Genomic DNA, 26,821 nt, shown 5'->3' on the forward strand with positions numbered 1-26,821 from the left:
TTGAGCCGACGCCATCTTGGAGCTGGCGCTTAGCGAGAGGGGGGGACTGAGGTCGGGCTGGAGGTGCGGGGCTGCCTCCTCTTCTCCCCTCGGCCTGTCGTCATGGCAACCACCGCAGCCAGCCAAGGTGAGTGGGGTGGAGTGGGGGGGGGCGAAGAATTGGGCCTGGTTCCGGGGGGCTCGGGCGGGAGGCAGGGGCTGAATGAGGGAATGTTGAGTGGTGCGTGGTGGAGCGAATTGGGGGTGGCCAGAGGGTCTGGGGTCCCTGGAAGTGGGGTTAGGGTGACAGGAGGGGGGCAGTTGTGGGGAGGGAGTGACGGTGAAGGGGAGCAAGGGGAGTTATGGGTAGCTGGTGCTGTGTGGTGTGGGGCCTGGAGTGACCTGTGGGGAAATTGTGAGGGGTAGGTTGGCAGCTGGGGAAATGGTTTCCTTGGGCTCGTGAGGCACATGGCTGAATGTGGGAGTGGCGGGGGGGGGGGGGGGGCCGGGGTTGGGGGGGGTTTTTAGCGTTAAGAACCGGGGGGGGGTTCTAGTAAAAAATGGTGCCTGTAGGGAAAGTGTGGGGAGAAGGGGAAAAGTGGCTGGAATAAGGGGTGGGCCAAGGAGAGACCATTGTGGGGGTGATGGGGAAATGGGGCTTAGAGGGAGTTAAAGATTAAAGGGGGTTGACTTATAGGAACTGGGAAAACAGCCAAGGGGGGGCTGTTCTATGTTAAGGACAGCTACTTTTTTTGGTGTTTAATTTCATGCGCCAGGTGCTATTCCCTTGGAAGTTCAGAAAGGAATCATGTAAAGTCAGGATTGTGGGGACTGTCCAAAGGCATGGAGGGGGATCTTTTTACTGGCATTTATTTCAATAGGTATCCCTTCTTTCAGAAAGATTCCAATTGCCAGCAATAATGAAATATATGAAAATATGCTTGAAATAAGGAGAAGTTTACAGTGCAGCTAAAACCACAGGAAAGAGCTGAGGGGAATGCAAGACTTGGCCAAGGTAGTTGGGTGCCACAGGAGGTAGGAAATCCCTATTGGCACCTACAGTCCAAATACATGGTATACTAAAAGTATGGCAACTAACTGAATAGCTGACATTTGATTGGTTGGTGGCTTTTGTCTTTGATTCATATATAGTAAAACGGGACAGGAGAGATGTTTGGCTTGCTGGATTTTTTAAAATGAAACTGCATGATTCACAAGCCATGGCAAGGTGCAAATACAGTAGCTGGAGAACATATAAAGTTTGTTTTCAGTAGGACTACTCAGTTTTTCTTTTCAGTCCTGAGGGATCCATGTTCTGGGTGGCAGCCAATTGCAGACCTGACCTACGTAGATAGAGCATTATAAATATGGGGTCTGCCCTAATTCATGTGTGGGATCATTCTCTTGGATTTGTGGCTTCATGAGAAGAGATAAGTTAGGGTTTATTGAGCCGTCTTTGCCATTGGCAGTACAGGTTGCCTTCTGCTCTCTGGTTGCTGCAGCTGCAACACCACCTCTATAGAGGAAGCCTGGTCTTAGTGATCTATGCCTTGGTAGCATCTCTATTCGAATACTGTGTTGCATTGCGTGTGAGGCTGTCTTTGAAAAAGGTTCAGCAGCTAAAGCTAACTGGGGCTGAGCATTATGCTCACACCACACTGTTCTTCACCAGCTTGGGCACCTGGTTCATTTTTCTGGGTTCAGTTCAAAGTGCTGGTTTTGACTTCTTAAAACCCTTCGCTGCTTGGGAGCAGGCAGTTGAGAGCATTTTTCATTTCTGTATGTGACTGCCTGTTCACCAATTTTTACTGGACGTCCTTCCTTGGGCACCTTTGCCACTTGAGGGGAAAGGAGCTCTTTGGTGTTGGCACCCCAGCTGTAGAATGCTACCCAGAAGAAGACTTATGGATTTAGCACCTAGTTTAGTGTGATTTCAGCATCAGACAGAAACTTTTTATTTCCTCAGGCTTTTTAATCTCGCTTGTATCTGTTTATTTCTCTGCTTTAATACCGAGTGCTTTATTTTTGTATTGTGGTGTGTTAATCTTATTTGTACTAATATTGCTTACTCTGTTTTAGTTCTAATACTTTTTAGGAAGCTGTGCTTGGAGCCTGCTGAAAGACATGTTCATATACATACGCATGTACATGATGATATATACATCAGATTAGTAAATAGTATATTGAAAGGGTGGATCAGTGTATGTGTAAATGGCAACCTTCATTCCAGTTTATTCTAGATTATGTACCTTTTATTCCCTGTTTGAGTACACGAATCCACTTATAGCACTTAATGGATGGAGATGGGATAGAAAGATCGCTTTCTGACTCAAAAACATTTCTATTATAATGCAGATTTTAAAATTCCATTTTGCTATCCATCCAGAGGAAGCATTTACTGCTCCTGTTCTTTAACCATCCAGTTTGTAAGTCTTTGAGTTCAGTACAACTATACCAAATCCTTGCCATCTTTTATTTTGAAAGGTATTGACATTTGTCCCAGTCTCTTTGGATCCATACTCAACATCCCGAGAGAGAAAACAAGTAAAAAATTTCCCCCGACAACAACTGTTTCTGGACCTTTTAACTCCCACTGCTGCTTCGGATTCTTACCTTTGGCTCGTTTCAAATAAGGTCACACAGTTCTGCACATCCTGTGTCTCAATAGAGATGATGTCACCAGAGATCATTACATCAGAGCGTGTGACGCAATGCCACTGATAGATGGAACATGCTTTGTGTGTGAATGGGGTGCTTCCCAATTTGGAAAAGGGCAAAAGCAAGTTGAGGGGTTTCTAGATAGGCTGCACAAAGTACCTCCTGAAAGGGAGATAGGTCTTAGTTGTAAGTGAAGTGGAAATGTGCAAGAGGTTATGTCTTGGCCTTTCTGGGTTAAAGTGGTTTAAGGTCGCTAACCATTTCTGCTAAGAGTGGCATCTGAAGGCAGCTGTGCTTCTCTTTAGGAACTTAGTCACAACACAGGAAGTGACCAGAGAAATGCCAAATAGCTGTGTGGTGTAGTGGTTGAGAGCATGGGACTGGGACTCAGACGATCTGGGTTCTAGTCCCCACTCAGCCATGGAGCCAACTGGGTGACTTTGGGCCAGTCACAGACTCTCACAGGGTTGTTGTGGGGATAAGATGGAGGAGGAGAATGATGTAAGCTGCCTTGAACCCTTTGTAGGAAAAAGGCAGGCTATAAATCGAAAAATAAATAAATTGTTGTGAGTTCCGAAAGGCAAATGACGGGACCCTGTCAGTTCTGAGACAATTTAGCCCACCTTAATTTAGTGTATTAGAAACACGGAAACAGAGCAAGTCAGAAGGGTCTCCCAGGCCATCTAGTCTGACCCCTGGCTCCAGCCAGCTCTGCTCAGGACATACCTACCTGGCAACTCACCTTGGCAATAAGCCCAGGTGAGCTGGTAGTTGCACAGACGGCCTACGATGTGCCTGTAAATTGTGTCCCCCTTCCCCGTTTCCCACTTGCTCATTCCATGGCAATCCCAGGGGCCCCACAGCAGGACTGACCTGCTGCCACGAGCCTGTTTGCACTTGCTCCAGCCTTGTTGCCCCCCGTGCCCTTTTTTTTTTCTTTCGAAAATTGCAAAAAGTAATATCTGAGTCGACAGCCAGTGATAAACCTTCCCAAAATGTCCAAAAGGCGCACTGGACGGGCTCTCAGTGGTTGGCAGACTGCTTTTAAATCAATCAATAAATTTGTACCCCAAACGGACATACATATTTGTATTTTTCAAACTGAATTGCTGCATTTGCACACTTACGTACTTCCATGGTTTTGCAAAGATACGCCTTGCCTAGGCAACGTCTAGGAGGGCGTCTGCTGCAGCAGGGCAGTCTTCAGAGGCTCCGCAGCCAGGCATTGCGGAGGTTCTCTTTGCTTCTGGTCTGGCTTTTGAAACCGGCCCACAGGATACTTTCCACTTGCTGGTATGAAGTATTTAGAGCGGTCACTGCCATCCTGGCGCTCTAGCTATTTTCTGTACCAACCTGCCTATTGGCCAAACTGGCTTCGGGTCATGTGAGTGGGAGTCCGGAAAGTGCCAGGTCTTGCCCCTGATTCTAAGTGTCTTTCAGGAGCCCATTGAAGAAGCTGGAAGATCAGATCTTCTTGCAGTTTAACTCCAGGCATTATGTGGGTTTGCAATATCTGACATTCTCAGAAGTCAGTGCTGGAGATTGGGCTGCTTTCAGACAATCGTTACACAGCCATTCTGACTTGTCCTTAATAGATGTGTGTGTGCAGAAAAATGCAGGGAAAGTGCTGGGAAGTACAGGAAGGTTGTAAATGGAAGAGAATTATACTTCAACCCTGGGTCAAGATCCCTGAGTATGCAGAGCAATGACAGAATTAAAACCTTGTCTGGAAGTACCTTTCAACTAAGTAATGGATCTTTGTGCGAGGCAGCAGTGTTTGGGAGGGCTGACCAGAGGGACCGTTCGTACAGTCAGTGCTCGGTAAAATCTCTTAGTCCCCTCTATTTCCAAGCAGAAAACCAGCACCAACCCTTTTCAGTCCTGTGCCCTCTCAAATGGGAGTTTTCTTTGCCCTGTCTGAGCAGGCACTTTGCATGTTCTAGCTTGAGTGTTTGGCATTTCCAGTTTAAAAGCATCTTGGGGCTCTGCCTGAAATCTTGGACAGCGTCTCTGCCACCCGGGTGAGACAATAATGGGCTAGATGGGCTCAACACAGTGCTTCAGATGTTGGAATTCATCATGCCTTTGGAGTTTTGAGGAGTGTTCGCTGCTTAGCATTTTGTTATCCAAGACAGCTGGGACTCTTAAGAGTCTAACCAGGGTTTGTGATAGAGGCCAAGTGCCGTACCTGAGATAAAACTTCTAGTTTCATGCAGTGTTCAAATCATGTCGTGAGCGGGGGGGGGGGGGGTGTGCCTGAAAATGGTTTCCATTATTAACTTTAACAGAAAAGCGTTTGTTCCCTTTTTTGCAAAAGAGGAGTGGATACAGCTTTTCATCTTAGTGCTGCAGTTTTCTGCTAGAAAACATTTCCTCATGACGTAAGCTCCTTCCCTGCTGCCTGCAATGGAAAGAAATTGATTTTCCATTCATAAATGATAGAAGAAACAACTTAGTATTACACTGTTTCACCCATGTTCTTTTTCTACCTTCTCTCTGCTCTAGATGGTCTCTGCAGATTTTGTACATGAATATGATCTTATTAACTTTTTTAAAAAGGAAGGAGAAGAGAGAGAAAGCACTGCCAAGAGCACTTCAGATGGTTTATAGCTTGTTCCTCTGCATTTCCCAGTCTTGTGGTATTAATTAGATTGGGCCTGCTGCAGTGGGAATGCTTGCAGGAGGATTTTAAATTCCGTTTGTGGGTGTTTTTCCATGAGCACCACAGTCTAAAACATGTCTTGCCTGTGATGTGTTTTCATTAGTGCACAGTTCTTCCATCTGTGCTACATGATTTAGTAGCATGTTTCAGGCAATGGCAGACCTTCTGCTGTTCAGGTTTTCTTCTTGCCTCTATGCACTTTCCTTTCTACCATGGTCTGAATGTTAAGGCACAGCAGCCCCGTTGTGGCTACTGAAACACCCACACTCCCCCAGGGTCTGTTAGCAGAGCGCCCAAACTTTTTTTCCTGAATGGACATCGGATACGCTGCAACGTGCTACTTGTATGCCTCAAAGATGCAAGAGCAACCCACCTTCTGTGGAGTTGCTCCCGAATCCATATTTTATAGATAAATATTTAAACCTTCTATCTTGCATCCATAACCGTAAGCCAGGATTCTGGTTTGGCTTCTCTTCTTAGTGTAAGATGCTAAGCCTAAGACCTTTTCATTCTGCTCAGACACTGCACAAAAGGAAAAAGGTGTCACAGAAAAGGTAAAGGGAGAGAGAAGGAAGGAAAGCCAAGCCAAGTATTCATTTTTTTGGTTTCCAGTTTCTTTTAATAAGCTGCTGATCCAGGAATGGCTGATCTTCCCTTCTCTTCAGCAGTCTGAGGGAATGGCCATTCCTGGATAACAGCTGAGGGAGGTGAAAAGAAAAGCTGGTATTTTAGCACAGGGGCAGGCAGCAGGTATAGCTGGATCTACAGGTAGTTCTCTAGGTGATTTGCAGGGAATCTGTGAGGGTTTTTAGTTTCCTGCGGAGAAGATTAAAAGCAACTCTGCCTCCCCCTCCCCCGGCCCCCAAAAATGAGGCGGCAGAAATCAGGATACCATGGAAGGGAGTGAAAATAGGACTAGATTTTTGTGTGAAGGAGTTGGCTTGTGAGTTTCAGTTACTGTGCTGAAAACAGTCCTAGGCTGAGGGTGTGCATATCCTCTTATTCCAGATCTGCCTTTTGAGCCGTAGTTGGCACCTAGCCCTGGTTAACGGCCCTTCAGATTCTAGTGAGAGAGAGAATAGACCCCTGCAAGCTTAAAGTCTCTCCTCTTGTTCTAAAGCTCATGTGCCAACTAGGTGAACGGCTGTTCCTCAGAAGTTTCTTTCGCCCCCCAAAGAATCAGATTGAAGGTGGAGACGGAACCAGGCCACAGGCCCACCCGGCCCGTTCAATGATTCAGCCAGGGAGGGTGAGCCTCATTCAGCCTGAGGACCAAATCTAATTTAGAGGTGCTTGCGGGGCCTGCAGTCCGGTGGTGCTTTAGGGCCGAGGGCAAAAGGTCGAGACCAAAGCAGCCAGTCTGTTCCAGCTTCAAACTCTTTATTGCTGGGCCTTCACAGAATAATTCCACCCTCTTGGAATGGGGGAAAACAGTGCCAAAGCCAAGAAACAGCCCGGGGGTTAGGGGAAAGAGAGCAGGACTCTGGGCAGCCTGGGGCAGGTTGCACGTGGTCTGCCAGAGTGAGGTAGGTTCAGCACCCCTGCTCTGAACTGCCTGCGGCTGCTTCCTGGGCTTCGGGCACTGCTCTTTCCAGACCTCCCAGGAGATGCTGAGGGCTGAACCGAGGGCCTTCTGCACACAAACCATGTGATTTGACTAAAGCGGGATGTACACAAGAATTATTTATTTCATGTAGGAATGAAATAAATTCCTACAGACCTCTCATGGAGGAAAACATGTTGAGGGCTTTGTGTATGTGTTTTTGGTAGATGTTATAGTATCCTTTGGGTTGGCTTCAGCCCGACATATTTAGTGCTCAAGGCCAGAGAATTTGGCAGATCAACCCACAGCAAAGCCTTCCCAGATTAGAATGCTTAATGCTCCAGTGGGGGTGAGCTTCACAGCCCAGCAGAGATGCGGACCACTCCTCTTAAATAGCAAGCTCGGGCTCTGGATGGAGGCGGAGGAGGTTCACTGAGCCGCTTTGATTCCACCTCAGCCTCCCTTCCTTCCTACCCTCCCTCTGTGTAAAAGCCATTCATGTGTTTCTCCTCCGTGTGTTTTTAAGCAAGCATGCCAAAGCAATCTGTTCCTTGGCCTACAGTGCGCTCTCTCTGCCGTGATGCGCCACAGAGTCTGGCATCTCCAGCGCAGAATGTGTGCATTATTCCCTCCCTCCCCCCCCCCGCCTCACTTCAGTGGAAGGATTGACTCTGCCCAGGCTCTGCTCAGAGCAATCCAAAGCAGATGTTGTGCTAGGAGGTCATCATGATCGTTCTCTTTTTCCTCCAAGAAATGGCATCAGACGTTCCTTCCTTGGGTGCTGCTTCAGGGGCGTCCGGACCTGGTGCTCATTCTGGAGGAAGTGTGGTCCCGAGAACGAGCAAGCGGAGACCAGGGTAAGATGGCTCTCGGGGGCGGTGCTCCCTGGGTGTGTGGGACTGCAGCTGCGCTCGTGCCTGAGCAGCCATGCTTGCTGCAGGAGTCTTGGTCTCGCTCACCTGAGGGTGCCCTGTTGGGGAAGGCTGCTGCAAAGGTGCCAGTTGCTCACTGAGCCAGATCTGGTAGGAAGACCCCCAGTCAACCTCGCATCTCAGTCGCAGCCTTTTAGGAGCTCTCTGAGGGTGTTTACAAACTCACCCAGCCTGACGTGTTCCAGTACTACAAGCTGTGGTATAAGAGGGATGCACCTGGGATTAACAGCTCTTTCTGTCATGGTTCTCTAGGCTCGATTTTGATGATGATGGCGAAGGGAACAATAAATTTCTCAGGTAAGTCAAGCTTCTATTGGCAAGAAGTGGGGACGCTGCAAGGTTTGTGCCGAGCTGAAATGCTGGGCGAGTAAAAGCAGGGAAACTTTTCACAGCCTTGTGGGGGGGTAGGGGTGTTCTGCAAGGTCTGAGAAAATACTAATCTCCCTGAGTGGCTAGGCAGGAAAGGTTGCCCTCCATCTTGCCCCAGTGCTGCCGACACCCATCTTCTCTGATAGGTGATGCATAGCTGCAGCATCGTCAGCTCCAGGATGGGGTCCATGATTGTCTTTTGCATGGAAAGCGTCACCGTTGACATGGCTTTCCTTCGTAATGTCTCCCTGTTCTGGTGCGTTTGTTCTCAGGAGAAATGCTTACTGTCCAGGATGTAAATCTCTGACCATCTCACCTGAACTTTCATTTCGGGTTGTGATTTTGGCACTTTGATGCAATATATTTCCCCTTCTGGTACTGCTGCCCGTCTTTGGCACTGAGTGACCCCAACCTTTAGCATAACTGAGGGAGTGAGCAATCCTTTTTTCTTGGGATTGCAGATCTGGCTGTGGGATTAGGAACGGTTTCTTGGGCTGGCCTGCCCTGCAGGGTCATTGTGCCATAAACTGGTAGAAGAGGGCAGAGACGTAGGTGTGGCAACCAGGTTTTAAAAAATGAAGAATCCAGGCACTGGCATGGTGAACTCGTTCCCTTTTTGAGTCATGGATTCTGAAGGAAAATATCTTTTCTAGGCCTTTTTTACAGAAAGCCACAGTTTTATATATGCTATATTTGCTCCCATCTTTGTATTTGGTCTTTCCATTTTGTAGGCTAGGTTTTCATTTACAGTTGGCTAAGGAAAAGGTTATGGAGCACCTTTTTTATGTCTCTTCCCCCTGCCTCCCCCACCTCAATTGTTTTCCTAGATGTGATGAAGACCAGCTCCCAAATGATAAGGAAAGGTTTGCAAGGTAAGATTTTCTGCCCCCCTGCCTTGGGGAAATGTCAAGGCACAGCACTGCCTTGAAAACAGGTATTGTTGAAGTGCAGGCTTCAGGTGGCGTATATTCCAATTTTAGCATCCGGGCTGGCCCGGCTCCCTCCTCTTCCATGCCTTGGAGGTCCCAGCAGCATCAGCATAAAAGGCCCCATCCCGCAATTCCTAATCTGCCTTGAAAGCACTTGTGCAAACTTATTTTTGTGCAGAGATACTCAGCTGTATTTTCTCACAGATTCTGCTGCATGGAATGACATTCAGCATCAGGGGCACTGGGGAGTAGGGGGGGTTTGTCTGCCCTCTTGGAACGCTTGGAAGTCTGCAAGGAGTTTGGTTTGAAGGGGGGTTGTTTCACAGTTCAAATGTCAAAATTGGCATTTAGGAAAAGAAAGACTTCTGTTGCCTTCTATGTCTGTCGGAAAAAGGAAATCTGTCCCGTTCCCTCACGTTTGCTCACTCTAACTAATGGGGGGAAATGCACCGTGTTATGGTAGTGGCAGGCAGCCGTCAACTCTGGGGCTCATCTGCCCCTCAAAAGCTCAGGCTTGACTTCTGCAGGTTGCAGCCCCATGGGATTCCCTGGCTCCTCCTGTGAATTCCGGTAGTCCATGGTCCACACCCTCCTCATGATGTGGACCGCCTTCGTGGCCAAGCCGGTCTTCCCCTCCTCCCATGCACCTCAGCCTCCAATTCACCGTCTCTTGGCTTGTGCATAAGGGTCAGTGGCTGATATGCCTCAGAAAGGAAAGCCTCAGCTAGCGCTGTGTGTGTGAGAGGGAGGGAGGGAGAATGAGAACCCCTTGGGCATCTCGTCTAGAAGCTGTGAGCAGCCGGTGTCATTCTGTCCTTTGCCTGTCTTGAATTTTGCTTTTCAAGTTGGCAGGAGCTGGAATGCTTCTTTTTTCCTAGACAGAACTGGTAGAGAACTTGGAAAGTGCAGGAAATAATCAGAGTGCAGGAGTCCATTTCGTGACAATTTCAGCTTTAACTTTTGCTTCTTGTACCATTTCAGCTTCTAGTTCTTGGGTGAAAATGTTCTGCCATGGGTCAGAAGCCAGGAGCGTGGTGGAATCGGGGTTCCCTTCAGAGGGTGGGGGTGGGGTGCCAGTACCTTTCAGAGTCCCTCCTTATTCTTTGTGACTAGCAGAAAGTGAATAAATTATGGAATGCTGATTAAATTGTATGAAAAAAGAAGGTGCACATTTACATAGGTTGGAAACGTTGGTCGGATGGAACGTTCTATTTTTAATTTTTTAAGCCCCATCGGTAGATCTAGCATTCGGTCTGTAATTTGAGTTGGTTGCAGATTCTCTCAGCATTATCAGTTCTCAGTTTCAGGGGGGCAGTTGGATTTTGAGAAGGGCCAGTATTCATTCTTTTCCCCTCGTTCTGTATTGCTGGACTAGTCAATCATGAGAGAATTTTCTCAAGATAGCTTTTATAACTGTTGTCATGAAGCCTCTTTTAAAAATCGGTATGTTAAGTTTTATTGACATTAATCTCAATGTATGAGTCGCCTGTTAAACTAGTCCTCTCCTAGCCACCTTTATCCCCATCAGCTTATATACTGCTCCCTTTAGCAGACAAATAGGTTCCAGGCAGCATATAAAAATGAGGTAAAACAATACTAAAAAACAACGGGTAGAGAGGGAAAAACAATAAATAGACCATAGGGCAGTAGTGGTCCTCCAAAATGTTTCTGCCATAGCTTAAGAATTAGAAGCCTGGAGAATTAATAGTTGCTTTACTTGGGTTGGAAAGATGTTGGAGTTGATGCCAAGTGAATTAGAGAGTTCCCCTCCATAATGGCATAGGGACTTTTCTCTGTGGAATTCGTGAGCAGTGCATAAGGGAGCCGATTACTTTCTCTTGCATTCCCACCACCCCCGTGAGGGTGGGTAAACTGCAAGAGAATGACAGGCCCAGGGCCGCCCTGTTGTCTGTGGGGCAGAGCGCAGACCTGCTTGCTGAAGCCCAGCACCCCAGCCGCCGAGCCACGCGGGCTCCCCACGTCCCTTTCTGAACCGCTGGCCTTGGCCTTTCTGCAGGGCTGTGGTTAATCAGTGCCTTCAGAGACCCTCGCCCCGGCATCTTTAGACTTTGTGGGGGCCACTTCTCCTAGCATTGGAAAACGACAGGCCTGAACTCTTGCTAGCCTCGGCTAAAACAAAGCCACCGTTGTGCAGCCTCGCTCATCCTTCCTGCATCATGCTGCCATCTTGTCGCCTTCGTTCTGTCCCTCTGTTCCCTTCCCTTCTCTCCATCCATCACCGTTTCCTCCCTCCTCAAGCCGCTTAAGTGTCTGTCGTGCAGTTGGTCAGTCCTTCTGGGCAGAGACTTGTTCTTTTTTTAGATGTGTACTTACAACATTTTGACCCCAGTTTTCAGCCAAATAAGAGTTCCAGGAGCCGCTAACAAATAAGAATAATGAGGCAGTCCCAATACTCTAACAGGCATGAAAAGGAAACGGACTGTGGGGGAGGAGGAAGATGGCAAAACTCAGGTGCCAGTGCTTAGTTTTGCTGTTCATTCTAGTGGAGAAAATGTATGCAAACCTAACAGTCTCATGCCACATACGTTTGGTAACGCAGGCAAAGCTGAACATCTCCTTTCACTTCTTGATTCAAGTGCAACCCAGACCAGTTGGGTTTTCTACTATGTTCCCCCTTCTTTTCCCCCCATTTTCTTCCCTCTTAGTTTAAGTCCTTTTTTAATTTTTAGCTTAGCTCACCAATTTTATTTCTAGGTCTGATGATGAGCAGAGTTCAGCGGATAAGGAAAGACTGGCCAGGTAGGAGAACGGAGTTGTTGTTTTTCAAAGCATGGCAAAGCAGAGTTTGTTCGCCAGTTCCCTCGCCTATTCGTACCACCCACCTGCCTCCTCTTGATATATCGACTCTCCTTCCCCATTTCCTCCTGATTTGAGGACTTGAGATTGGGCTGTGAGCACTGGAGGTCGCCTTCTTGATGGTTGGTGTGACGGGGCGCCCCTTGGCACCAGCCTTGGAAGAGTGGGGTGAACAGTGATAGAGAAGAAAGCATAGGTGCGGCTCTGGAAAGGTGCCCCTAGGAGAGGAAGTGCAGGGGTGTTTGCGACACACAAGCCGCACGTGTGAGTGCCTGTTTCTGGCCTCCTTGCAGTGCACCAGGTGCCTCTTAAGTAAAAGAAGGGGCTGGCGGCTGGCCTGCCCCGTGGCGATCAAGCCGCCCAGGCAGTGCCGGATGCCCCCTTGCCCCGAAAACGCTCCTCTGCTGAGGCCCGTTGGCCGCCGTGGGGCTGTCTGCCAGGTGTGCACACGAAAGTCACTTACCTCTTCGCTCTCGAAGGCCCAGGAGGTGAAGGGAACGTTCAGCCTGCACTGAGGACGATGCTGTGGTCATTGCAACAAAGCCGTTTCGAAATGCAGATTTTCTTTTTTACGACTGCATCCTGTCTGTGTTCCAAGGGCTGGCATCGAGCGTTGTTGGGAACGCTGCCTCCATCCCTGCCTCTCCTCGGGACTCGGAAGGGCATTCGCTTTTATTTAAGGTGTGGGGGTCTCTGAGTCCACCTGTGATTTTGGGTCTCCCTTGGGAGAACTGCTAGCCAGGTATTTGGAGGTGGAGGACAGGGCTTGGGGAATCAGTGGGTCTTTCTGCGTGAACTGACCCCGTGCAGGCCACGGATGGTGGTATGTGCGCCAGGCAGCAGGTCCCTTATTCTTCCGGTGCAGGGAGCTCTCCGTGAAGGACCCCTAAATAGGACCTCAGGGCCTGGGGAGGTACGTGCCGTACTTCAGGTAACCTGGCCCCAAGCTGTTCAGGGCTTTAAATGTTAGAACTAGCACTGTGAGTCGGGCCCAGACTTCAACCGGCAGCCCAAGCAGCTGGGAGAGGACTGGCGTAATATGTCGCCGTGAGCCAGTCCCTGTCTTTCACCTCCCTTGCAATTCGCTTGCAAGTTTTATTATTATTATTATTATAACGTTTCTATGCCGCCCCTTGCCGAAGCCTCGGGCGGCTTACAACACAATAAGATACATTGAAATACAGTAGAGATACATTGAAATACAGTAGTTTTAGGTGCAGTCCAGGGAGCAGAGGATCATGGCTATAGAAACATAAAATAAGCAGAAAGCGATTTGTTTTCCCCTAAGCCTTTTGATACTTTAAATGCACAAGCGTGTGCTTTTCCTCGTTCCTTCTGTCATCCGTCAGTCCATTTCCCATTCTGCGCTTCCCATGTACCGGCCTCATCCCATAAACTGCAGCTTGTTCATTCCTCCGTGTAGGCAATGCAGCACAACTTTGTGGGAGCGAGGGGGCAGTTTTCACAATGCGGGCTGCAGGTGTCGGCTGTTAAGGGGCATCTTCTGGGCCCCGCGCTAAAAGTCAAAGGCCCCTCTCGGTGCAGGGGCTGAGAGCAGCCGTCCCTGCGGGAGGGCACGTGGCCACGGTTCCCCTGCGGATGCTGCAGTGAGGGCTTGGGCGTCCGGCTCGCCTTCTCGAGTGTGGGTTGCTGCACGCTTGCCGAAGGAGCTCAGAGCCCTTCCTTGGTGTTGCCTCCCAGAATGCCTCAGGAGGGAGCCGTGACGGGAACAGGGTGAAAAGAGCGGCATGGGCATGCGCCGAGTTGCACTTGCTGTGCCGCACCTGGGATTCGGAAGCACACGGCCTCTGGGTGCGGCAGTCTTGTTTCGCCACTTCGTGCCCCTCTGGTGAGCTTGCCAGAAGGTGGCCGCGGTTTGGAGGCATAACGCTGGGCTGTGGTGGGGCTGAGCTGGCGTCCAGCGGAGCCACGCCTGAGTTTGCAAGCCTTTGGACCATGACTGACCGCCCTCTTTTCTCCTCTCCCCATTGCATGTCCAGCATGAGTCTTTTTCAAGCCCTAACAATTCCAGGTCCGTGTCCCCCCCCACGCCCCACCGCTTCTCTCCCCCGTTTTGCAGCCGTATGCCAGACTGGCCACCGGTGCCCCTCTTGGCTCGCCTCTGAAGCCCACTCCTCCCTTCTCTGTTTTGCTCCTGGTCCCCAGGGAGAACCACAGTGAAATCGAGCGGCGGCGGCGGAATAAGATGACGGCCTACATCACGGAGCTGTCCGACATGGTGCCCAGCTGCAGCGCCCTGGCCCGCAAGCCGGACAAGCTCACCATCCTGCGGATGGCGGTCTCGCACATGAAGTCACTCCGGGGCACCGGCAACACCTCGGCGGACGGGAGCTACAAGCCGTCCTTCCTCACCGACCAGGTCTGTGTCCGCGGCTCGGCTGTAGGAGCCGCTGGGCGAGCGAAAGCCCATGGGCCGCTGCGACACGGCACGGGGGAACCGGGCCGGGCTCTCGGTCGGCCACATCCGCCTTGCGTTGCTGCTTGCGCCGGAGGCAGGAGCATCAGGATTGGGCCGAGGCGCCCGCTGATCCACCGCAGGCCAGAGGATCCCAGCGGCGGGATGTGAGCGCCGCAGCTCCCTCCTGCCCATGCTCCACAGCAGCCAGCACACATGGGCCGCTTCATCGGCACCAAGCTCACAGCAGAGGGAAGGCAAGACCCCCCCCACACACACACACACACGAGCACGCATCTCCGGGCAGGCAGCGCTTGGCATAGCGGACCCCAAAGTCCTTCCTTGCGTGCCCGCTTGCTCCTCGTGCTTTCCCTCCTGGAGGGCCACTTGGAAGGGAGGCAGAGGGGTGCCTTTCCCTGGCCGGCGTCCTCAGGCCGACCAAAAGACCAGCGCTTCCACACATGCAGCGGCCCAGGGCAGCTCCTGCTGGGCGGCCAGCCCAGCAGCCAGCATAGAGCCTCCTGTTGGAGGGGGTGAGGATTGCAAGTGGCAAGGAGCGGGGCCCGCAGTTGCTCGCTGACGCTGGAGCAGCCGGTGGCAGCAAATCATGTCATTTAGTGAATGTATCCCCTGCTCGGAACTGAAGGCAGCTCGTTAGGTCCTCCTCCTGTTCCTTTCTCCTCACTACTACGGTCCTGGGAAGGAGGGTCGGGCTGAGAGCGAGCGACTGGCCCAGAATCACCCAGGGGGCTCCATGGCCGAGTGGGCACTGAACCCAGATCCCCTCGTCCCAGCCCCGCACTCCCCCCGCTGCACCATGCAGGCCCCTCAGCAGCACGCCGCTCCCTCTCTCACGCACTCGGCAGGAGCTCAAGCATTTGATCCTGGAGGCAGCGGACGGGTTCCTCTTCATTGTGTCGTGCGAGACCGGCCGGGTGGTCTATGTTTCCGACTCGGTGACGCCCGTCCTGAACCAGCCCCAGTCGGAGTGGTTTGGCAGCACCCTCTACGACCAGGTGCACCCCGACGACGTGGAGAAGCTGCGGGAACAGCTGTCCACATCGGAGAACGCGCTTTCAGGTGCGCCGTGCCGCTCTGTGTCGCTGCCTCCTGGGATGGAACACGCTGAGAGACGGGGAGGGGGCGCCCGCGTGCCCAGCAGTGCGGGGGAGGAGCCAAGTTCCCTCCCCTGGCTTTGTCAGGACGTTGCACAGGGGACCGCGGGCAAGGGGAAACTCTGCTGAGACCATAAAAGCCGGAAGCCAGGCAGCCCTGCACCTCACTGAGGTTTCGCCCTGGCATGGCAGGAGGAGAGGGGCTCTTGGTGGCAGTTCAGTCGTTAAGCTTCTTCGGGGACAGAAACCTCCTCCCTCTGTAGAAAGAAAATGTTCCAAGATCGGAGAAGCCTCGGGCACCCAAGAACGAGATGCCACAGGCGGGGCTCTTGGATTGCTGGGGGCTGCTGTCCCCTCTGCCCCCCCTTCCCCAGGCTTGGCACTTGGGTTGAAAAGTGGGCACCAGTGAGCTGCAGCCCCTCCCGTCAGTGGGGCGGCTTCCAAGGTGGCCTCCCTTGGCCTCTCCTCCTCTTCCTCAGGTCGCATCCTGGATCTGAAGACGGGGACTGTCAAGAAGGAAGGTCAGCAGTCCATGAGGATGTGCATGGGCTCCCGGCGGTCCTTCATATGCCGAATGAGGTGAGGACCAGCCCCTCAGAGGGCTCACCTCCAGGCCCCCGCTGGGCTTCCTGGCCTTTGCCAGCTGTCCTGGTTTCTGGGTGGTGGCAGTCCCAGAAACACGAGGGCCCTCCCACTGAGCGCACTGGATGTGCTGAAACGCGGCTGAGATGGCGCACCCAAGTAGGGTTTGTTTATGAGGCTGGTTTAGGGCCGAAGAGTTGAAGGAGAGCCCTGCTGGATCCCGCCTGGGCCGTCTCGTCCAGCATTCTGTCCATGTCCTTTCCTGCTCGTGGACTTCCCATCACAGCACATGGTCACAGGCCGCCGGGCTCCTTGAATTCCGACTGGACTCCCCCGTTCCCCAGCAGGCACTCGCACGGGCCCACAGGATGCCTCCCCTCCCACTTTGCTGGCTTCGTAGCCCAGGTGCCCTGTGGCTGGGGGGACGCTCATTTCCAGAAGGCCGCTCTGCCCAGAGCAAGGAGGCTGCCCAGTATTGGCCCAGGCGGCTGGCTGGAAGCCCCTTGTATGTGGGAGGCAGCAGAAGCTCCAGTCGGCCCGGGCACAGGTGGAGTGACCAAATCCTGTTCTGGGTGTTCTCTGCACAGGTGCGGCAACACCACGGTTGATCCCGTCTCCATGAACCGCCTCAGTTTCATGAGGAACAGGTGCAGGTAACGTGGGGACAGCGTGCACGGGGGAGCTGAGCTGAGACTGTGAAGGCTGGAATATTTTTTTAAAAATGGAAGGCACAGTCCTCTGCCTCCTTAGACGGGACAACTGTCCTGCAGCAGCTGGCTTCCCCCCGCTGAGGAAGAGCAAAAACCGCTCATGGACAGTTGCTGCCGAAAATGCCTTTCAAGGAAAACATTGGCCAGAAAGGAAACGGTTTCTTTCCAGAGGGGGATCTTGCCCAGTGTCCCCCCCCCCCATCCTTCTCCTGGGCTGGCTTGCACGTCCCGCAGTGTTGGGTTGTTATCCGACTTCCAGCACTGATGATCGTGCTTGAGGAAGGCTCTGCGGCTCTTGACTACGTTGCCAATCCCGTCGCGTAGGGATGACGACTCTAAGATTGTAGCAACAGTGTTCGCTTCCTGGCCAGGAGGGGTTGAGAAGGGGCAGCAGAAGTGGCTGCCAGTGGGCTTGGGTGACCGATGGCCATGATGAAAGCTGCAGGAGCAGCCCCTCTGCCGACGGGCGGATCCAGCACTTTGAGCCACGGGCAGCATCTGCCGGGGCTGCGGCTGCCTGGCCTGCCAGCGGCTGCCTGCTGCCTCTCGTCCAGAAAGGAGTTCCACCCGGAGGCAGTGCAGGCTCCCAGGTGTCCGTGAGCAGGGATGCAGGTTGCAGAAGCGGCTCTCTGGGTGGAGAATCTGGGTTTCTTCAGGGTGAAGCCATTCTCTCCTCATGCCAGAGCTCTGTTGACTCGTAGGTCCGCATCAATCTGTTTCTCCCACTTTTCCCCAGGAACGGGTTGGGCACCATAAAAGAGGGCGAACCTCCTTTCGTTGTGGTCCACTGTACAGGCTACATCAAAGCCTGGCCACCAGCAGGTAAACAGCACATGTGCTACTCCAGGAGTTCTCTGGGGCTTCACGGTCCTACTTAAATATCCCTGCTCTTTCGTGGCTCAGAAGTGCTTCCCACTCTTGTTCCGCCCATCCTGCCAGCAAAGTGGGGTTGATCTCAATTCTGCCAGATGATATATGATGCTTTCTGTATAGCCAGAAAGTGATGGGGGGCGGGGGGGATGGAGCAACCAGGATAATCCTGTCTCAGCTGAAAGGTGGGTTTATAAAGAGTAACCGGGCTGGCATTTTCTGGTTCCCTTCCCCTTTGCTTTTCCCTCGAGCAGTAGATTTTCCCGGGTTGCAGGGTAGGGCAGAGGCAGAAGCATTAGTGGTTCTGCAGGGAGAGAAACGAGGAGAAATAAAAAGCTGGAGCCAGCCAGTCACTCGTTTCTCTCCCTGTGACTTGACTTTCGGCCAGGAGGCCCTGCGAGTGAAACAAGAAGATCCAGGTGGCTTTTGTTCTTTAACTTCTAAATTTGTATCCTGCTTGCCACTGATGCGTCAAGGCGGCTTACAGCACCTGCAATAGAAAAATGCTGAAACCGCTAAATACGGAATACGGAGCTGGGAAGAACGCTGCCTGGGTCTGAGCTCACCTCTGCCTCCTCGCATTTCAGGGGTTTCGCTGCCAGAGGATGAACCCGATGCTGGCCAGGGAAGCAAATTCTGCCTTGTGGCCATCGGCAGGCTGCAGGTAAGCCAGCTGCCTGTTCCGGCGTGGACGTGGGGCAGTCCCCAGAGCTGCGCAGAGCGTCCGTCACGTTGGGATCCCTGGGGCCCCGGGGCCAGAGTCACAGTCCTCATTTCTGCTGGGTCCGGGGCAGCTAAGGCAAGGGGACGGTCACTTGCTCGATGCCGCTCTGTCGGCTGGTGGCAGAGGTCAGGTGCGGAGCAGGGCGCTTCTCCTGGCTCGCTCGGTTTTGGCTTCCAGGAGAAGTCCAGCACGAAGGAGAGAGACTGACAGGGAAAGCAGGCTGGTTGCTCTTCCTGCCGTGTGTGTGCGTGCGCGTGCGCGAGAGAGCGCACGAGCGAGCAACCTGCTTCCAAGTATTTTTTTCAGCCCTGTAAGCCCCTTACTCGAGCAGTAAACAAATGTCAGCATTAGGAGCAGTGTCAAAACATAGATTTTTCCAGAGACTGGGAGGGCTTTGAAAGACCCAACCGATGTGGAGAGGGTCTTTCCTCAGGGGCCACTTATGCTACTACATATTTTAAAAACCTCCCTTCCTGGGGAGGACCATGGCTCGCTGCATCTCGCCCTCCCCCCGCTCGTCCTTCCCTTTCTGCTGGAGTGCCAGGCTCCAACGCATCTGTCGCTCGTCCGGCCGCCGGCCTCGTCCCCGTCCCTGTCCCAGGCGGCTGCCTAACCCAGTGGTGTTATCCCCACCCTGCAGGTCACAAGCTCACCGAGCTGCGCAGACATGAACACCGTGTGTCAGCCGACCGAGTTCATCTCCCGACACAACACCGAAGGGATCTTCACCTTTGTCGACCACCGCTGTGTCGCCACAGTCAGCTACCAGCCCCAGGTGGGGCAGCCCGAGCCAGAGCTGGCTGCTTCCGCACAGGCGCCCCCTCGCCCTTTCTCTTTTCACTTCCTGGGCAGCTTCTTGGCACACCTCACCATCCCAGCGGGCAGCAGCCGTTCAGGGGAAGGTCGGTTAAGTGTATGCAAAAGCAGGCAAAGATGCTTGCAGGGTTTTCTTCAGGGCGCAGGATCATGTCCTCGGGAGTTAATCTGGACTGCTTGGATACAGCATAAAATGCATTCGCCCTGACCACACACGTAACTGACTTAAAGCATTGAGGAACTTAAGTGCGACTCGGTGTTCTGCCGGGGTTTTCCAGCAGCAAAAACTGAGTGCCAGGACTTGCTATTTTCCTCATCTGTCGCAATCCCCTTTCCTTTCCTGTCATGCCTTTTCGAGTGTCGGCCTGTGGGCAAGGTCTGTCTCGTCTTTGCAAACCACCCGGGAGCCTTTTTCTCTGAAGGTGTGGTGTAAATGCTGCACTTCTGTAAAGCAGTGGTGCAGCATTGCTCAAGGGACCAGATGCAGATGCCAGGAATGGAGGGGAGAGGCACCTACACAGGCCGTGCTGCTTGGGAACCAAAAGCGGCGGCGGCGGGGAGGTGGCTCGCTCGCTCGCTCGCTCGCTCAAGTCAGGCTTTTGACGTTGGGCCTCTTTTCCACATCAGGATCTGCTCGGGAAGGACATTGTGGACTTCTGCCACCCTGAGGACCAGCAGCTTTTGAGGGACAGCTTCCAGCAGGTAACCCCCTTGAGCGGCCAGTCACAGGCGCCCAGATGGCCCCAGCCAGGGTGCCCTTGGAAGCATCATGTGGCTGCAGCCGGACTGTGGGGTCTCTTCTCTCCCTCGAGTCAGCGATGTTTTTGCAAGGTTGGGAGCCTGCTTGAGGGGTGGGCGCAAAGATTCCCAGAGGTTCATGAAGCTGCATTCCACCCTGCATACCCATTCCACTCTCTGAAGCTGCACACCGAAGACGCGAATAGAAGCCCAGTTTCCTCCTCCTCGAAAGCCCTCACAGGAAGGCAGAGAGGGCCCTGGAAAGCCACGGGGGGTTCGCCCGGGGTGTGGCCGGCATGCTCGATCCCACTGAGGCCTCCCTGCCCGCCCCAGCCCCGGGCATAAGGACCGCGCACGGCAGCTTTCCCAGGACGCTGGGGGCCCAGCAGGGGCTCTCCAGGCTGCCTTTCCTCCGCTGCAGCTGTTGACGGCGTTCAAAACGTTTTTCCAGGTGGTGAAGTTAAAAGGCCAGGTTCTGTCAGTCATGTTCCGTTTCCGGTCCAAGAACCGAGAATGGCTCTGGATGAGGACTAGCTCCTTCACCTTCCAGAATCCGTACTCGGATGAGATCGAGTACATCATCTGTACCAACACGAACGTGAAGTACGTACTCGAGAGCTCCTCCTGCCCCTCGGCCCTGAGAGGGTAGCAGCCAGAGGGTTGCTTCGGGGGCTTAGCAGTCTCTCCTCCCCCTCACCCCAGCTTCAGGCTTCTCAGGCTAGAAGGGCTTAAGGCGAAATTTCCAGCTGAAATGGTGTGGAAGGCTGTGGACCAGCCCCTCTGAGGGCAGGGCATGTGGGCGTTCTGGCTGGCACGGGCTGGAGGCTGGGATGCCCGAGGCCAACAGGGACGCGCCCGATGCCTGGCCTCCCCCGTGTCGCCACGTGTAGCATCGCCTCACACAGGTGGGGCGTTGTGCCAGCAGAGCGCCGGCGCCCCAAGTAGCCGCGGGAGAACCGGATGCTCTCCTCCCGCGTCTTGCTCAGAGCACACGCACATGTCCATTCCATTTCCATGTGTCAGCTTCAGAGGGACGGTCACTCGGATGAAAACCAGGTTTCCCGCGGGGCTGGTTTTCAATTCTGCGCTGGTCCTCACGGAGGAGAAGTCCTGCTGTGTGCCTGCAGCACAGGAGGATGGGCAGGGGGCCTCCAGTGCTTTGGCCCGAGCGGTTTTTTTACGTCTGGTTTCACTGGATTTGATTTGGTGGGCTTCTGTGTGAGGGCTGGCTCTCGGGTGAGAGGGGGCTTGGAAAGGAAAACCACCCACGTCACTTGAATGGGCTGGCTGGTCATGCTGGGGCTCTCTCCCTCTGACTCCCCCACTTCCCAATGACCCTACAGGAATGCCAGCCAGGACTCGCGGCCTGCCTTGCCCAGCTCGATGCAGAGGCCCCAGCTGGGCCCAAATGTTAGCTTGCCTTTGGAGATGGGTCCCACACAGCTTGCGGTGAGGTAAGATTTGGGGCTGGCAGGGCCCCCCTCGAAGAGCTGGTGCAAGCCGCTTCAACGGGCTTTGCTCCGCACACCCAGAGTGGCCCTTAAACTGATCCCCTGCCCCCCGTTTCCCCACACTGGTGTGCGCCTCCTCAGGAACTCAATTGGCCCCCCTCCTCCTGGCTTTTTGAAGGAGTGTGAAGGTGTACCTTCTAAATTTAGGCTTCATTGATCTGTAGTTCAAAGTTCTTAATTTATAATGGACTTGTTCTTACTGTTTTACCATTGATATTACATTAAGCTGTAGAATCTGTCTTGCAGGCAGCCGCCGGCTCAGCCTTCGGAACTCGATGTGGTCCCTGGCAGGGAGAGCTTGGCCAGCTATGAGCACACGCAGGTAAATGTGGGGGGGCGGGCAGGGGAGGGCCATTCCACAGCAGCCGTGGATGCGGGCCTGGCCTGGGCCTCTTTTGTCCCGGCCCACCCTGACAGGGTGGGAACGTGCAGGGCAGTGTCCGCTGTGGGTCCTCAGTGCCAGGCGCTGAGAGGTCCATGCCGCTCCTCCTGGACGTGGGTCTTTCCCTGTTTTGGCGCTAGACCCGCAAGAGCGTCACTAGGAGGAGCCAGGTACTCCTCCTCCTCCTCCCACAGGCTGGAGGGAACACTTTGCGCAGGGAAAAGCCCATGTGCAAAGGCTTCCCCCCCGCCTCTGCTCAGGTTCCAGGGGCTTTGGCAGCCCCTGCCGCCCCCAGAGGCATATTTAGCAGGGTGATGAAGCGGGGCCTGCCTTGTCTTTCCCACCCTTTGCCTTCTGGCAGGCAAAACACGTCTTTATTCAGGCGGTTCTTTGGCCTGTCGGCTGAGGGCCGCCTGCTCTGTTTCGGTCATTGTGTTCTTGTGGCTCTGGCTTTGTCCTGTTTGGCAGTTAGGAGTCTGTTTTAATCTGTGATCATTGGCCACCGTGGACGCAATTTTGGGTCTGAAGGCAAGACATAGCTCAGTTCTAACAGGTGTGTGGTTGGTATCTCTTTCCAGACGGCTGTTCAGGCAGGGACTGCCACTGGCCCGGAGCAGAGCAAACCTCTGGAAAAGACAGAGACCCTCTTCAGTCAGGAGCGGGACCCTCGCTTCGGTGAAATTTACAGTGGCATCAGCACAGGTGGGTACAGGGGCCCGTGGGAAAAGGGCCGCCTGCTTCTCTGGCGCCTTTGCAGAGTTGGCTGGGTTTGGAAGCCGGACCTCCTGCTAGTGGTGTTAGAACTTGCATTGTGGCCATCCGAATGCGCTTCGCATTGGCCATCAATGCACGGAATTTAACCCGCGTGTTGAGGGCGTTCCAGGCCCGCCTTCTCAAGGTGCTCCATGCTTTCAGAAAGCCTCTGGCCACTGCAACACGCGAGCTTGTTTTCCTTGACCTCGGCTTGCCCAAATGCTTAACATGAAGGTGGGCTACAAACCCGGGGATTTTAGCAGCTTTGCAAACCACGGGGGTTGCCTGTGGAAAATCTCAAAAGCCAAAGTGGCTGAATAAGTTTTCCGGCTGCTTCTGTTCACTGACAAAAGCTTTTTTGCATGAGAAGTGCACATTTGCATAAATTCCCCCTGCAAAAAAATTGGGGGCTTCTGCAAAACAAACCCCCCAAACAAGCAAATAAACTGCAGGCTCACAGGACCTGCACAGCTTGGAAGTTGCCGGTCCACCGTAGCATGTACAGGCTGGATCTCTCTGGCACCCCAACTAGAGCACAGTGTTTTCAGTGCCCAGCATTTCTGGGTCGGAACCACTGGCGATGGGATCAAACTCTGCCGGGTTAGACGGGCAACAGAAGCTGCCCCGGCAGGATGCAGCTTCCTCCGTTCTACCTCGGAGTCCTGTGCAAGTGTCCAGAACATTTCCTTCAAGGATCCCTCCGGCTTCTCTCTCGCAGGCTAAACCAGCTGCTCTTCTGAATGCAGTTCCTGGGAGATGCTTGCAGAGAGGCGTCTTCTGACCCCCATCTCTGTTCCCCTTTTGCAGACCAGACAAAAGCCATTTCTGCCGGCGGCGTGCCTGCCAACCAGTCCCTGTTCTCCCAGGGAAACACCTTTGTCGCCTCACGCCCCACGGAGAACTTCAGGTGATGCCCACGTGCTTCGCGCCTCCTGGCTAGCGGCGGCTTGATTTGGCCATATATAAGGGAGTTCTCCCTGCTTTTTAAAAAAAATGTAAAATACTGCTCATGGTAAAACCCTCCTAGCAAAGCTACCACATTTCAGGCACAATCCTGTGCACATTTAGACAGAAGCAGCTGCTGCTGCTCCCAGTTGTTCACCCCAACATAGGATGATGCTGTTAGTTGGCAGACCAATTTAAAATCTTTGGATTGATTGGAAAGCTGGAGACGGTAGGTCTTGAGATGTAACCATGCTGAGCAGGAGAGCTTTCAGAAGCAGCAGGTGGTAGGCGAGCCCTTAAAGAACCGCGCTCTCTTGTGCCTCACAGTGGGAGGTGCCGCCCGCTTCAGCATGCGCACCTGTCTCAAATATTACCTTCCGGAGGGTTGTTTGCGTTCCTACTCAGAGTGGGTTGGAAGGAAGCCCTGGCACGTGGGCTTGCTTTCCGGCTTCCTCCTCCGTCGCGTGAGGCGGACGAGGATGCGTTTTCACACGCCGGGGCGGCAGCTGCCGTCACCACCTCGTTGACGAGGACCCTCCTGCCCCTTTGCAGGAGCAGCGCCATGGGGCCTCCGGTGAGCGTCCTTCAGCCGCAGCAGCCACCCCCGCACTCCGCCTCAGCTGGCCAGATCCTGGCCCAGATCTCGCGCCACTCCAACCCCGATCAGGTCAGCGGAACCACGTGGCCTTCGGGAACACGCCCGTCCTTCACGGCCCAAGTAAGTTGGCCTTCTGACTTTGTCCCCCAAGGCCCTCTTCCCTCCCCCGCTCCTGTCAGCGGGTCGCGGTGCTTTGTCCTGATCGGTCACGGGAAGCTCTGCCGCTGGAGAGGAGAGGAGAGGCCTTTGGCCGAGGCCGAGTCCAGTGCCGCACGGGACACTCTGGCACCGCCTGGTCCTGCTGTGCCGCCGTGAGCGGCATGCGCTTCCTCCGTCTCTCTCCTCAGGAGTCGGCGCTGCGGGCCCATTCCCTCTTAGCCCTGCTTTTCTTCCCCCTTCATTTTCATCAGCCTCTCGACAAGCTGCGTGAAACTATCGGGTGGGGAAGGGGTCCTCTGAAAAACCCCAGACCTCGCAAATGCAGCAGTGGCTGGTTCCAAATGGAACAAGCTTCTTTGCTTTTCTTCTTCACCTTTTGGCGGGCCGCACATCCGCTGGGTGTTTTTACGCAGAGGCATTTCAGCTTGTGAATCTGGCTCTTCCTGGTGGAGAATTTGGGCTTCCCTCTTGCTGGCCCACTGCTGTGCACTGCTCTCCCGAAACCCACACGCGGCTTTACATCTTCTGTCTGTTTTATTTTTGACCGTTCTCCAGCAAGTAGCCTCACAGGCAGTTAAGACTCAGCCCCCATCCTTTGCTGTGGGTACCTTCCAGGCCACCTCATCCTCCTTCAGCCCCATGTCGACCTCCAGTTCCTCAGCCTCGCCGGGCAGGGCGACCTACCCAAGCCTCGCTGGTCGGAACACCAACTTCAGTAAGTCTCTGGTTACATTCTCGGGGGGGGGGGGGGGTCCTGGTGCCTGAGAGTCAAGCCACGTGGCCTGGCAAGGCCAAGCTCTGGCAGAACTCCCGCCCAGCGTGCAGAACCTCTGCTTTACTGCCTCTTCGTGAAGCGGAGGGTTGCTGGACAGAAGCGCCACCGAGAGTCTCCTGATGTGGAGTCACTCCCGCAAGAGGGGCACCGAAGGGCAGCGGGAGGCTGGTCCTTTGCAAGCCCTCACGCGTGCGTCCCTTTGGGCACAGCTGGAGAGAGTGGGCAGGCCCCGGCCCAGTTCCAGGCACGCACCGCAGAGGGTGTCGGAGTTTGGCCGCAGTGGCAGGGCCAGCACCACGGGCAGACCGCCGGAGAATCCCACGTCCAGCCGCCGCCGAACCAAGCAGAAGTCTTCCCGGTAAGCCCACTGGGCAACGCTTCCCTCGGTCCCGATTTTTGAAGTGCAAGCTGCTGCGCCCGATGATGCACAGGGGCCCCTCTTAAGCAGTAGGCGCGTAGGGCTCCGTTTCTGGCGAGCACCACGCAGGCGCCAGAAAGTCCACACCGGGAGCTTGGACTCGCGGCTGTGGCGAAGCTGACCGGAGCCTGAGGAGGCAAGCCCAGGGAGTCGGGTGGATTCCTCGCCCCAGAGAGAAGTCCCCACCCCCCTTCGCGTCAGCGGCCGCTTTCCGTGGGCAAATGAGGTCAGGTGTGGCAGAGCTCTCCTCAAGGCAAGCGTGGACAATTTGCGTCGTAGATTGTGTCATAAATGTACCCTTTCCCTTGGGGCAGTAATCTCCCTAAATACATGTATTTTATTGGTTGATAGGATATGTTATCAATGCTGGGAGAACAGGGAACTAACTACAACAATGAAGAATTTCCCGAGTTGAACATGTTCCCTTCCTTTTCGGAATGAGAGAGGGGACCGGTCCGTGTGGACGTCCGCGTGTCCCGTGCGGCTGCCTGGAATGGAAGGAGCAGCGGTGTGCCTCGCTCGCGCACGTGCGCTCCGACGTCTTTCAGAGACTGCCACAGTCTTCCCCCCTGTCCGAAGCTGGCGCGCCCACCGAGGTGCCGCGAACGGCGGGCAGCCCGTTCCCCACGCAGGCGGGGACTCCGACGCGGCCCCGGCTTGGCCTGCTGTGGAAAAGGTTGGGCTTGGGGAGAGCAAGCCTGAGCTGAACGGGGGTGTGGTGGCGCCTTCCCCGTGCCAGACAAGAGTGGAGAGACTCGGAGAGCTCATCAGGGATTTTTAAAAGATCCGCAGGTGGGTTGTTTTTTTTTTATAAAAAAACCCCACACTTATATGCCATAGCCTTTATACATACATACATTTATATATATATATATAAATATATATTGTATTCTTGTTTATACATGTCAGGGAGCGGCGGCAGAATTCGTAGCCGGGCGATGCTAACCCTTCTCCAACTGTCTGTGAACATGTAGCCAAACACTTTCTCACGCGTGCGTCTGCGCATGTGCACTCATGCGTGCTGTCTTGCACAGATCTCCCTCAAGCAGTGTTAATGAAATACGGGGAGGCACTTTGTTGGCTGGTGCCGTTTCCACGCTCGACCTGCCCCCGCCGGTGGTGCTGGCGCGATTGCGCGGGTGCGGTGGGCAGGCCTGGCGCGGGGGGCCGGCAGCCACCGGGGGCAGCCGGGGTGACTGCCCAGGGGCACCGCGAGAGGAAGAAGGGCTGGTCTTGGGGGAAGCGGAGGCACCGCGTTCGGAAGGGTGTGTCCATGAGGAGATCGGGGCCGGCGCTTCCCTTTCCCTTCCTTCAGGGAGACCCGTTTCCAGCTGTCCACCCTTGGCCGGCAGCTGACTTTGTGGGATGCTGTCACCTGTTCCGTAACTTATGCAATTAAAGTGGGCCCCCGCAAGTGGCA

At 54.0% G+C, this 26,821-nt stretch overlaps 1 protein-coding gene across 5 annotated transcripts; it reads left to right on the plus strand.

The window, feature by feature from the left end:
- Positions 1–26,821, plus strand: ARNT (aryl hydrocarbon receptor nuclear translocator). 5 transcript variants are annotated; one of them, XM_044449149.1, is made up of 22 exons: positions 1–127; positions 7,594–7,699; positions 8,027–8,071; positions 8,971–9,015; positions 11,788–11,832; positions 14,056–14,269; positions 15,172–15,385; positions 15,900–15,999; positions 16,590–16,655; positions 17,449–17,534; positions 18,170–18,246; positions 18,947–19,081; positions 19,750–19,824; positions 20,312–20,463; positions 21,204–21,314; positions 21,618–21,693; positions 22,332–22,455; positions 23,314–23,413; positions 24,004–24,169; positions 24,764–24,923; positions 25,193–25,341; positions 25,753–26,821. In XM_044449149.1, the coding sequence occupies exons 1-22, from the start codon at positions 103–105 to the stop codon at positions 25,840–25,842; spliced, it is 2,361 nt and encodes a 786-aa protein (XP_044305084.1). In that variant the 5' UTR covers positions 1–102; the 3' UTR covers positions 25,843–26,821. The 5 variants fall into 5 exon arrangements, with proteins under 5 accessions (XP_044305084.1, XP_044305086.1, XP_044305088.1 ...); XM_044449151.1 differs by having other exon boundaries at positions 24,824–24,923; XM_044449153.1 differs by lacking the exon at positions 21,204–21,314.

This window comes from Varanus komodoensis, unplaced genomic scaffold (genome assembly GCF_004798865.1).
Source record: "Varanus komodoensis strain SLA01 unplaced genomic scaffold, ASM479886v1 scaffold57, whole genome shotgun sequence".
Classification (NCBI taxonomy): Eukaryota; Metazoa; Chordata; class Lepidosauria; order Squamata; family Varanidae; genus Varanus; species Varanus komodoensis.

Bases quoted from the DNA above. Each gene is read 5' to 3' on its own strand.
- ARNT (XM_044449149.1), top strand. From the start codon at position 103: ATGGCAACCACCGCAGCCAGCCAAG. The intron at 9,016-11,787 runs GTAAGATTTTCT...TTTTATTTCTAG, and splicing joins GATAAGGAAAGGTTTGCAAG to GTCTGATGATGAGCAGAGTT. The intron at 11,833-14,055 runs GTAGGAGAACGG...CCTGGTCCCCAG, and splicing joins GATAAGGAAAGACTGGCCAG to GGAGAACCACAGTGAAATCG.